Source organism: Melozone crissalis, unplaced genomic scaffold, assembly GCF_028551555.1.
Source record: "Melozone crissalis strain CALT ecotype California unplaced genomic scaffold, PUWL_Pcris_2 ptg000187l_1, whole genome shotgun sequence".
NCBI classification, from domain to species: domain Eukaryota; kingdom Metazoa; phylum Chordata; class Aves; order Passeriformes; family Passerellidae; genus Melozone; species Melozone crissalis.
Genome location: NW_026535952.1, coordinates 89566 through 101026, shown reverse-complemented (window position 1 = coordinate 101026; position 11461 = coordinate 89566). Strand labels below are relative to the sequence as shown.

Genomic DNA, 11461 nt, shown 5'->3' with positions numbered 1-11461 from the left:
GAGGGGCAGTTGCTGCTGGGGGGCGTGTGTGACACCTGGCTGCCCTGCTGGCAAGAGCTGCACGGGGGGAGTCCAGGGAGCCTCGCACGGGGGGGTGGTGAGAGCATCTCACAGGGCTGGGGAGGAGCTGCGGCACTGCCCAGGTGTGCAGGGATGGGCCCTGAGCAGGAGAGGCAGGTGAGGAGGGGAACACACCCACCCTAACCCACCATAGCAGGTGAGGAGGGGAACACACCCACCCTAACCCACCTGAGCAGGGCAGGAGAGGGGAACACACCCACCCTAACCCACCTGAGCAGGTGAGGAGGGGAACACACCCACCCTAACCCACCTGAGCAGGTGAGGAGGGGAACACACCCACCCTAACCCACCTGAGCAGGGCAGGAGAGGGGAACACACCCACCCTAACCCACCTGAGCAGGTGAGGAGAGGAGGGATCCCACTGCAAAATGCAGATCACTTCCAGAATGACACGTGAAGTGCCCCCCTCTTCCAGCCACCCCCCCATTCTTTTTAGCAAAAAGCCTTCCCAGGACCCTGAGCTGCATCAGCACCCCTTCAGGAAACAATTAAACTTAGCAATCAGAAGGTTCATGCACTAATAAAAATACTGTATGGTGAGTGGGCCAAGGGGTTTGGAGATGGATTTCCTCAGCCCTTTCCCATTTCTTTCTGGGGGTGGCCATGCTCCCTGTCCCCTCCAGCCTGGCCCTTTAAGTAACTTGAGCCTCCAGGCTGCAAATCCCAGTCTCCAGCTAAAAGGATGGAAAAGCTGTTTTCCCCTTCCCCCTTCCTTTTGAAAGCAACTGTTTTCTATCCTGTGGTGGGAAGAGAGAGATCTCCAAAAGACAGAGCAGCTTTCTGAGCATGCCCCTCCCGTATCAGGACAAACTGACAATTCCTCCTCCTCTCAATGCTTCTGGCTGCTCTTTTGCTCTTTTCCTTCCAGCTTTCCTCCCCTCCTGGCGGCTGATTTCCAAACCCTCCGCGGCTGCTGGGGGTTGGTACAAAGGTTTAATTATTTCCCTTTTCCCCCGGGTAAGGCGGGGACAACGGAGAAGGTCGGGCCCCATCACCCGGCACTGCGGTTCCCTTCTCCCGCCCCTCTCCCTTCCCTGCCCGTCCCCTGGAGCCCACCATGGACCCACGGGCAGTCTGGGGATGCTTTTGTCTGCTTTGCTTTTCCCTCCTGAGAGCAGCAAAAGGTAAGAGAGGCTTCGGGCTGGTTTAGGTCCTGGGACTCTACAGAGTCCGGATGCCCGGAGAGGTGAGATGCTCATCCCAGCATTTATCCTCCCCGGCTGCAGCCAAGCAGGGAACAGGGACCGGCAAACTGCCAGGGCATTTGGGGAGGGACGGCTCATTACCAGGAGGGGCCACAGGACAACACCTGAGCTCCACTCAAGGTGTGAGGATGTGATCTCCACCAGCGGATGGCAGAGAAGGAGCTGACTGACAACACTCTGGGAGGGGCTGAGGGTATAAAAGGCAGAGCAACCATTTTGTAAACGAGCGCATGGCTGACAGTCCCAGAGACTCCCAGAGCTGTAATTTTTCCTTATTCAGTCTGTTGTATTTTTTTGTTACGGTTTAAGAAACCTTTGAAGATCTTAAAGTGAGGATTGTTTCTCACATCTTCCAAGGACAGTACAGAAGTGTCACCTTCAGGCCAGTTTGTGATGATTTCCAGGAGCCCAGGGTGTTTTGGATTTCCCAATTAAGCTTGCTGTATATGTTATAAATAACAAATATAGGTATTGGCTTTCTCATTTATGCAAGTTATTTTGGATCACAAAAATCCTGATACAGTACAACTTGTAATTACTGCTTTTGATATAGTATAATCTGTCAGTTTATACATGTGCCCTATAGCTTTTATAAATAGTGGTGTAATGTATTCTATCTTAGACCATAGCTTAATAGAGACTGAAATGTTGAAAAATAAAATATATTCGTTAAATTGAGAAGATGGATTTAAGAAGACAAGTCAGAGGTTCAAACCAAACAAAAGAACATGTTAACTCAAATGAATGCTTGAGTATGTATGAACTACTATAAATATAGCATAAAGGTCTATATTGTAACAGTGTATATGCGACAGTGTTTGCAGGGGTTCGAGGATGAGGGAAGAGATGAAGATCTGACTCCATGTTTCAGAAGGCTGATTTATTATTTTATGATATATATTATATTAAAACTATACTAAAAGAATAGAAGAAAGGATTTCATCAGAAGGCTAGCTGACAATAGAAAAAGAAAGAATGAATAACAAAGGCTTGCATCGCAGACAGAGAGTCTGAGCCAGCTGACTGTGATTGGCCATTAATTAGAAACAACCAACATGAGACCAATCACAGATGCACTTGCTGCATTCCACAGCAGCAGATAACCATTATTTACATTTTGTTCCTGAGGCTTCTCAGATTCTCAGGAGGAAAAATCCTAAGGAAAGGATTTTTCATAAAAGATGTCTGTGCCATATATACAGAAGACAGTTTAAGTTAACTGTGTGCAGAGACCTGCACCCAAATGCGGGATTTTATCCCTTAACAAACATCCACAAATATTTTTAAAAAGAGAGCCATGTTACCCACATATGAGGGCAATGCCCTCACTCCAGGCAGCACTGGGGGCAGGATGGATTGCAGAGACTTTTCCTTTGCACCCCCAGCCCAGCGTTGGCACTGAGGATGAAGAGGCACTGAGGTGACCCTGAGAGGAAGTGCAAGGCACAGGGTGCAGCTGAGGAAGGACAGCGCTGTGCTGGGCTCAGAGGTGAATCTGAGCTCCCCAGCACTCTCCAGTGTGGAGAAGGTCCTTTCTGCAGCTGTTACAGGGGACCTGGAGGCTTGCTGCAGACATACGGCCGCTTCTCGGAGCAGTTCCCAGTCTTCAATCTCTTGTCAGCCAGGTACACACACTCAGAATCGCCGTGGACATAATCCCTGCAGGGAGGAGCAGAGGCAGCGCTGGCTGCCAGGGGAAGCCCTTGTGCCCCTGTGCCCACAGGCCCTGCCTGGCTCCCCAGCACTCACGGGAAACTGTAGCTGCTGCTGTCCCCCCAGTGCAGGCGCTCGCCCCGTCTGCGCAGCCCGAGCCAGCAACTGCCGTTCCCACAGAGGCGGAAGAGCAACTCCTGCCCAGGAGAGAGGAGTGGGAGCTGCCCCGGCCCCTCTGAGGCACATGTGCCTGGGGCTGCCCCCGCACGCCGGGCCTCCTTCCCTGCAAGGCCCCGGCCCAGGAGTGCCCCCAGGCTGCCCTCAGCCACCCCACCCCGCCCGCAGCCCCTCACTCACCATGGCCTCCTCATCCTTGACAATGGCCAGGGAGGCATTGAGCTCGGAGCACCGTTCCTGAGCCTGCTCCCAGGTGCCGTAATCCCTTGACAAGTTGTAGCAGAACCCCTTGTACTCAACCCAGTAAAAGGGACAGCTCAGAACTGATGGCGGAGTCGCAGGTGTAACTGGAACCTGTCGTGCTGCAGGGGGAAGAGGAGAAGGTCTGAGGATTCCCCTGTGCAGGGAGCAGGGAGCTGGCTCTGCCCCTCCCTTACCTGCCAGCACAGCCACGGCCGCCCCCAAAGCCAGCACCAGGAGCACGAGCACACTCAGCACCGCCGTGACCACGGGATGGGACCTGAACCATTTACCTGGAACAGGAAAGAGCTGCTGGCTACCAGAAGCAGAGCCAGCCCTGCAATCTGCTCAGTCCATGCCCAGGGAGCAGAGCTGTGGCTGCGCTGTCCCCGCTGCCCAGAGACAAGCGCAGCCTCCGGGAGCTCTCCGGTGCCCACAGCCCCGGCGGCTCTGCAGCCGCTGCAGCCCAGCTCCCTGCCTGTGGGAAAAACGACCCCGTAATTTTGGCTTTCGCATTTATGTGTTAACCTATGCATGTTATTAGTGATTATAATGACTTAGATATAGTATCAATTATAACTCTTTCTAGCTGGATGCTAGTATAATATAAACTATCAGCTTAAGTACACACTGTATTGCTCAAAGACATAGTAGTGTAATCAATAGCTATGTATCCCTTATGAAAATAATAGCGTGATGAATGTACTGTTACAGACCTTAGCAAAACATCAGATGTGAAAAAAGGTTTTGTGTGACTAAAAACAGTGTAAGGCCATCCACTGACCAACCTGACCAAAAGATAAAATAACAGTGACAGAAACCAGAGCACCGGAGGACAATCATAGAATACCATGCTAAAATTATGGAGAACATACTAAAATTTTATCAGAGGATGTGAAACATCAGAACTGAGACACAAGAAGAAATAAAATATATTCACCTGACACCCAGGATGTCATGCAGATAAGAGTGTGAAGCAGTCAGACAAAGGAGTTCCCAGAACATAAGAAAATGTGAAAGAAGGTCTGAATAAAGCATTAAGCACATGAATACGCATGTAGTTCAGCGAGGTAACAGTATAAACAGAACATCATCAGTATATCCCCGTGTGCTCTTTCGCAGTTGACCAGGAGCACCCAGCGCTGGAAATATTGTCCCTTTTTATCCTATTACTATTACAACATTATTATTATTATTATTCACCTTTCAAAACCAGTGAGTTCTATATCCCTTACCTGTGAATGGGGCAACCCGGCACAAGGAATTCACCACAACTCCCAACGTCCCCCCTCACCGCAGCCTCCTCCGCCAGCTGCGAGACACAACCGACCGCACACCTGTGCTGGAGCCGCTTCCGAACTCCGCCACCGCCGCCTCGCCGGGCTCCGGGTGCCGCCACTTCTCTGCCATGACACAGACGGGCGAGCGCTGCCGCTCCGGTCCCCACAGCGCAATATGGCGGCGGTGGGACGGGGGATTGTAGGGAGCGTCGGTTTTCCGCCTAATCTGACCAATCAGCGGGAGGGAGCGCAGCCAATCGCGGCTCGGAAGCGCTGCGGCCATCCCGTCCCGCCTCACCCCGGGCAGGTCCCAGCTGGCGCGGCTCCGCCCCTCGCCGCTGCCGCCGGAGCGTTCCCCGCTGCCGGGGGCGCGGCTTTGCCCGGCGCGGCTTTTCCCTCAGTGCTGCCGGCGGGGCGTTCCCCGCTGCCGGGGGCGCGGCTTTGCCCGGCGCGGCTTTTCCCTCAGTGCTGCCGGCGGAGCGTTCCCCGCTGCCGGGGGCGCGGCTTTGCCCGGCGCGGCTTTTCCCTCAGTGCAGCCGGCGGGGCGTTCCCCGCTGCCGGGGGCGCGGCTTTGACCGGAGCGGCTTTTCCCTCAGTGCTGCCGGCGGAGCGTTCCCCGCTGCCGGGGGCGCGGCTTTGCCCGGCGCGGCTTTTCCCTCAGTGCTGCCGGGGGCGCGGCTTTTCCCTCAGTGCAGCCGGCGGGGCGTTCCCCGCTGCCGGGGGCGCGGCTTTGCCCGGCGCGGCTTTTCCCTCAGTGCTGCCGGCGGAGGGTTCCCCGCTGCCGGGGGCGCGGCTTTGCCCGGCGCGGCTTTTCCCTCAGTGCTGCCGGCGGGGCGTTCCCCGCTGCCGGGGGCGCGGCTTTGTCCGGCGCGGCTTTTCCCTCAGTGCTGCCGGCGGGGCGTTCCCCGCTGCCGGGGGCGCGGCTTTGTCCGGCGCGGCTTTTCCCTCAGTGCAGCCGGCGGGGCGTTCCCCGCTGCCGGGGGCGCGGCTTTGCCCGGAGCGGCTTTTCCCTCAGTGCTGCCGGCGGGGCGTTCCCCGCTGCCGGGGGCGCGGCTTTGCCCGGAGCGGCTTTTCCCTCAGTGCTGCCGGCGGGGCGTTCCCCGCTGCCGGGGGCGCGGCTTTGCCCGGCGCGGCTTTTCCCTCAGTGCTGCCGGGGCGTTCCTCGCTCCCGGGGCTCCGCTTTGCCCGGCGGCGCCGCTTGGCCCCGGGCGAACTCACTCCGCCCCCGTGGCTCCCCCGTGCGGCGGGGCGAACCCCCGGCCTCTGCCGGAAGGGTTCGGACTGCCCCTGGCTACTGAAGCCTCACGCACCGTAAAAATATGTTGAAATGCTTTCTTAAAGTTAATCTTGTGTTTTTCGTGGACTCTGATTTCTCTGACAATTGTTACTGGAGAGATTCAAAGTGGTCAATACAGTGCCTCGTTATTATCATGTGCAGCATAACACAATCTAATTTCTTTAACAGAAATACTGATAATATTTACCATATCCTATTACACTAAATACATTCTTGAGAAGCTCCCGGTTTGTTGCACACTGCCAAATTCTACGTTGTTGTATCTTTCGGTACAACTGCACTTTAAAAAGTCCTAGTAAATGTATGGTTCCTTAAAATTTGCAGCTACCATGAGTTTTTCTCAATGTTGAATTACATAGGGTCAATGTATTTGTCACACTTCTCTAATCCCTCCAGTAAATCCACCAGGCTGCTATTTCAGCCACACTTGGTTCACATTTTCAGCACCTTTTGATATTAATAGCAGCAGACTAAGTTACATATTGTAGTACCCAGAACTTTTAAGGATACTGATTGTTAGTTCAGTTATGTTTTATTTGAATGTGATTTTAGTGTTGCTAAGATTAAGCAAAGTTAGATCTGAAAAATGTTAAGTTATGCTTTATTGCTCTATTGAGTTAATTTTGTTAAGAGTCATGTATGTCAAGGTGGATTTCTGTCAGGTTTGAGTGTTGCTGAGTTTGGACAAGGTCAAATTTAAGTCTTCACTTTAAGCCATTTCATGTTCTATTCTAACTTCTTTAAGATCAGTTTTTATTCAGTATTAAAGATGTTAACTTTTAGTTCTCTTAAGTGTACTCTAGTGCTACTGCAATAATTCCATTCCAATTATTTAAAGTCCTATATTAATTTTGTTTAAATATGTTTGTTTACATTGCAAGATGGAGTTATTTCCTTCTAGAGGTAAGACAGATCCAACTGGAACACTGATTAACACCTGCTTTGGATAGAAGAAGATACAGTTTGTTGGGCCCTTGATCCTCTCACAGATTGCACAGGTGTCAGTGCTGCACTGCCTGACAGAATCATTGATTGTGATCTCTTCTGGTTTATCTTCCACAGATAATACAGGAGAGTGGGCGGTTGTTCTGCATTATGGCTGTTATCCATGGTAAGCTGTTCAGTGTTTCATTGCTATGGATACAGAATGCTGGAAGAATATTGTCTCCAATTCCTGAGACAGTTACAGCTGATATATGGGTTCCATCATGTGAATTCACTCATTTTTATAACAGGCATTATTCATAAGACACCATTACCTTATTTATAGCTGGCTTTTCATAAACTTTGACATATCTTTGTGTGACTATCCACAAGCCATGGTGTCACTTTGGGATCTCTCTGTTTTGCTCTCCAGCTGCAGATGCATCTCTCTGAACAGGCTGTCTGCAGCCATTCCTGCACTGCCTGCTCAGCCTTCAGTCCCTTCTCTTGCTCCAGCAGGGCTGCTGTGCCCTGACCCAGGGCTGTCTCGTGATTTTCCTGTGTTTCCAGAGTTCCAGGATGAGATCTCTGGGCTCTGTCAAAAGCCTCATCTGAGCTGAGGTCCTGTGGTCTTTCCTGACTCTTTTGTGGCACATCCTTATGGGACGGGGCTGTGACCTGCTGAGGGCAAGGCTGCTCCTACTCTGTGGCAATCAGACACAGCCCAGTTATTCTCTCAGAAGGGGATTTGCCTCAATTTAGTCTCCTAAAAATAGGGGAAATAGAGTTTCCCTTTTCAATTTCCCTCAACAAAAACCACCCTGGGGGCTTTAGGACACCTTTTTCATCTGTGAAGGCCCCTTCAAATGGAGGGTCCTCCTCAAGGGAACTCTTACAGTGGCACATCAAGAGGTTCCTCTCAAGGGAAGCCCTTTCAGACCAGGGACAGCCGTGTTTGCTCTCAGTTTGAACCTCAAGATGATGAAAATGGGGCTCTTTCCCTCAATGCAAACAGCACCATAAAGGGTTTCTCCTTCCATTTCAACATGAAAATCACGGAAAGCAGTGACTGCCTGCCGAGGGAGTAACCTAAATAATGAAAAATGTGTGTTTTCCGTCAATTGAGACCCTTCAAATCACAGGTGAATGGGGATCCTCCCCAGTTCAAAACACAACTACAGAAAAGCTTCCCCTCCTCCATTTAAATCCCTTTACTCCTTGTAATGCCCCATTTCTGAGGGCTCAGTGGGGGAATTCGGGGCACTTCTGCCGACTCACTGGTCACCCCTGGGGCTGCTGCCCCTTGCACAGTGCTGAGGAGTTCCCTGCCAGTTTCCCTCTTCCTGGCAAGCCCCGGCAGGGATGGGGAGAGCACCGGGCAGGAGCTGGGAGCACTGTTCCCTCCCAGTGCTCCTGATTCCCTCCCAGTGCTCCTTCCTGCTCACTCCCGCTGCTCCCACTCTCCCTCCCAGCTCCCTCCCAGAGTTCCCAGGATCTCTCCCAGAGAGATTGAATCAGCAGAACTGCGTGGTCTGCTCTTGAAGAGGCAAGACTTTAACTGTCAGGAGAGAAAACCCAACTGGGAAAACTACACACTGTCACACAGGAACGCGTAACGAGGATGGGTTTCTCTTGCTGGCACAAGGAGAGAAGGAGAAAACTGACAGGAATATTCTTCATCATTCTGCCCACACTTTGTCAAACCCTCCACCTCCTGCACTTCAGGAAATAACAAGTGGCTTCTGAGAAGCGACTTTGATGTCAGTGAGCAGGTTATTATGGATTAATCTTGCACTGGAAAGCAGTCTTCACACCCTACTGCTCTTTGCATCACCCAAAGAGCTTGGAGGCTGCTGCCCAGGGAGCTCCCGAGTTGTATCTTCGTGAGAGTCTGTCCGAAATATCCTTCATTTTTGCCTCACAACTGTCATGAAGAAAAGACCACTGAAAAGTTAAAAACTGTTGAGCCAGTGGGGAGAGGGAAGTCATGCACTTCTCAGCTCACTGTTTCCAAAGGTGTTGTTCGCAGAACATGCCACGCTGAACTTGAAGGGGGTGTTCTGCCCTTTCTGAACAATGGACCTGGACTTTCTCCCCACCTCCTGGCCTGGCTGGTCTGAGCTCTGGGGTGGTCCCTCCTCCAAGACAAGACCCCTCTCGTCTGCCTTCAACCATCGTGACAGACAAGCAGAGATGTGAGCCTTGTCATCAAGGAACCGAGACAAGAGACCCCTGTGCAAGGAAAGCCCCTCGTACCTTCTTCCAAAGACTGGGACTGAACCCCCCAACTCGGGGCAGGTGTGCACTGGGGGGAAGGGGAAAGCTGCCCAGAGTAAGCGCAGGTGCGAGCTCTGTGCCATGAAAACAACGGTGCCTGTTGCCTGGCTGGGGTTTGTGTACCCCCTGTTCTTTCACCCCCCCAAGACCTTGGTTTCAGCTCCCCTTCCCCCCAGAGAAAGGCAGTATAACTGAGGTCCTGGTGAGCCGTGCCTTTTGAGATCCCCCCAGACGTGGCCTGGTGAGCTTTCCACGGCTGCACCTCGAAGGAGAAAAGCAGCATCACGTTTCGCTAGCTATACCCAACTCCCCTCCTTTCCTCCCTCTTTTCTTTATCTTCTCCTTTTTTCCCCAATTCCCTTCACCAAAGCATTTCTGTGGTGGTTATTTCAATAAAACTGCATTTGTTGATTTGTTATTGCAAATCCCCTGTGCCTTGGTTCGTTATTTTGCACCCTAAAATCACTGTGTCACCCGTTCACTGGGACAGAACGTGACATAATTCGCGTCACGGACAGGATTCTGGTAGCCAAAGAGATTTGCAGGTTCTGTTTAGTCTGTATCAGGGGAGAGAGAGTCTCTCGCAAACTGCACACACCTAAAAAGGCAAATCTCATGCTCAATTGGGCGCTCAGGCTCCAGAATTGGCACAAAAGATTTTTCAGTGCAGAACAGGGGTAACTGTTACTCTTGTATTTGTGCATATCTGGACTGTCTAGGAAGGAAGGGACAGACTTGAAGCAACCTCACAGGGCCTCTTAGACAGATTTTGTCCCTTCATCTACAGAGGGGAGTGAGGCGCAGCGCAGCGAAGGCTGAGTGGCTTTCCCCCTGTTCTCGGTTCTGGTCTCCTCACAAAGAAAACATTTGTGTGCGTGTGTGCATGTGTATACACTGCCTGGGAAGGAAGAGACGAACTTGAAGCAACCATGCAGGACCTCTCAGACAGATTCTGTCTCTTCAGCTATCCAGGGAGACAAAGGGGGGCACTGAGAGTCTGTATGATTGTGTAACCTGAGTTTACAAATTCACTCCCTGGTATAGTTTTAGTCCCTCCATACAAAATGAGAGAACACTTCAATCCTAAAGCAAAAGCTGACTTTTACTAGTTGCTTGCTAAACACAACGCAAAACCGCCACCTGCTGGAGAAACTTGGGCAGAGAACAATTGGTTTAATTTGGAAAATGTCATTGATAGACTATGTTCTCTGCAACACGAATCAAAATTCAAAATGGGCAAAAAAAAGAACATTCTTTGCTCAGTTTTGGGAGCCTGTCTCAGTGCAGCCATAGAAAACCGCTTTAAGCGGAGAAGTGAGGAAATGGTAATAATACACTCCCTTCAAAATCTAGTTGAAATCTTGCAAAAACAGTTAAATGAGAATAGAAATGAAATTTACATGCTGCGGGCTGTCCTTAGGGAAGAACACACCAAAAACACACACAAAACCAACTCCTCTACAGAGGAGGAAGAAAAAGAAACACCTCATATCAAACAGATATAGCCACACAAAGAACTTGAAGCAGTAAAACAAAACTATCCTTACAAAGAATCTGAAACAGTTAAAAATTGTGGAGAAAATTGCTCTCCCTGTTTGAGACCTTTTATTAAAACTGAATATAACTATATCAATGATGAAGATGTAAAACCACACATAACAAAACAAATACCATTCAGCGCTACCTAATTAGCTAAATTGAAAAAGGAATTCGGGCGCCTTCCTCACCAATCAAACAGAATATCTGTTCCAGGTATCTCTCGCTGGCAGAGATCAAAATAAATTAACTGAACAGGAAGCCAGTGGATATTGGGGACATGGTGTTTTCCTAACAACAGGAGATAAGCGTGACTCCTGGTCTCTAACACAACATGCAGCCTTTTGGGCCGGGGGAATAAATCCCTTGGAACGGGGTGATCCCCCGACAATTGTCAGTACCTCCGACCAGCTCTTAGAAAGTGTACAAAAAGCTTCATGTTTGCAAATGATCCATGAGAAAAAATTAATTCCTGGCTTTGAATCTCCGATGCAATTGCCTGTGAAGCCCAAAATAATGACCTCTTGAATTCGTGGGCTTCCAGAAACATTGAAACCAACAGCAATTACTATACAAAAAATCCATAATGGCTTTAAGCCCTGTAGAAAGGCTGGATAGATTCCTCAATAACTCCACTGATCCAGCCGGGTCTACTGACTCTGTTTCCACACCATATTCACCAACACAATCCACAGCCTCGCAATCTGATTCACCTGCTAGCAACCGTAAAGTGTGGACATGGGGGGGGAAGTCGCAGTAGATTTAATTAATTATTGTAGACAGTATGGACC

At 50.7% G+C, this 11461-nt stretch overlaps 1 protein-coding gene across 1 annotated transcript; it reads right to left on the bottom strand.

Annotated features, from left to right (window-relative positions):
• Positions 1–2806: 2806 nt before the first annotated feature.
• On the bottom strand, positions 2807–4766 carry LOC128948959 (C-type lectin domain family 2 member B-like). Its single transcript, XM_054293719.1, has 5 exons — positions 4694–4766; positions 3554–3649; positions 3297–3478; positions 3036–3136; positions 2807–2945 (listed from the first exon to the last, which is right to left on the bottom strand). Exons 1-5 carry the CDS (start codon positions 4764–4766, stop codon positions 2831–2833), a joined length of 567 nt encoding a protein of 188 aa, XP_054149694.1. The 3' UTR covers positions 2807–2830.
• Between the last annotated feature and the right edge of the window lie 6695 nt (positions 4767–11461).

Bases quoted from the DNA above. Each gene is read 5' to 3' on its own strand.
- LOC128948959 (XM_054293719.1), bottom strand. From the start codon at position 4,766: ATGGCAGAGAAGTGGCGGCACCCGGAGCCCGGCGAGGCGGCGGTGGCG. The intron at 3,479-3,553 runs GTAAGGGAGGGG...TTCCCCCTGCAG, and splicing joins GGCCGTGGCTGTGCTGGCAG to CACGACAGGTTCCAGTTACA. The intron at 3,137-3,296 runs GTGAGTGAGGGG...TCTCCTGGGCAG, and splicing joins TCAAGGATGAGGAGGCCATG to GAGTTGCTCTTCCGCCTCTG.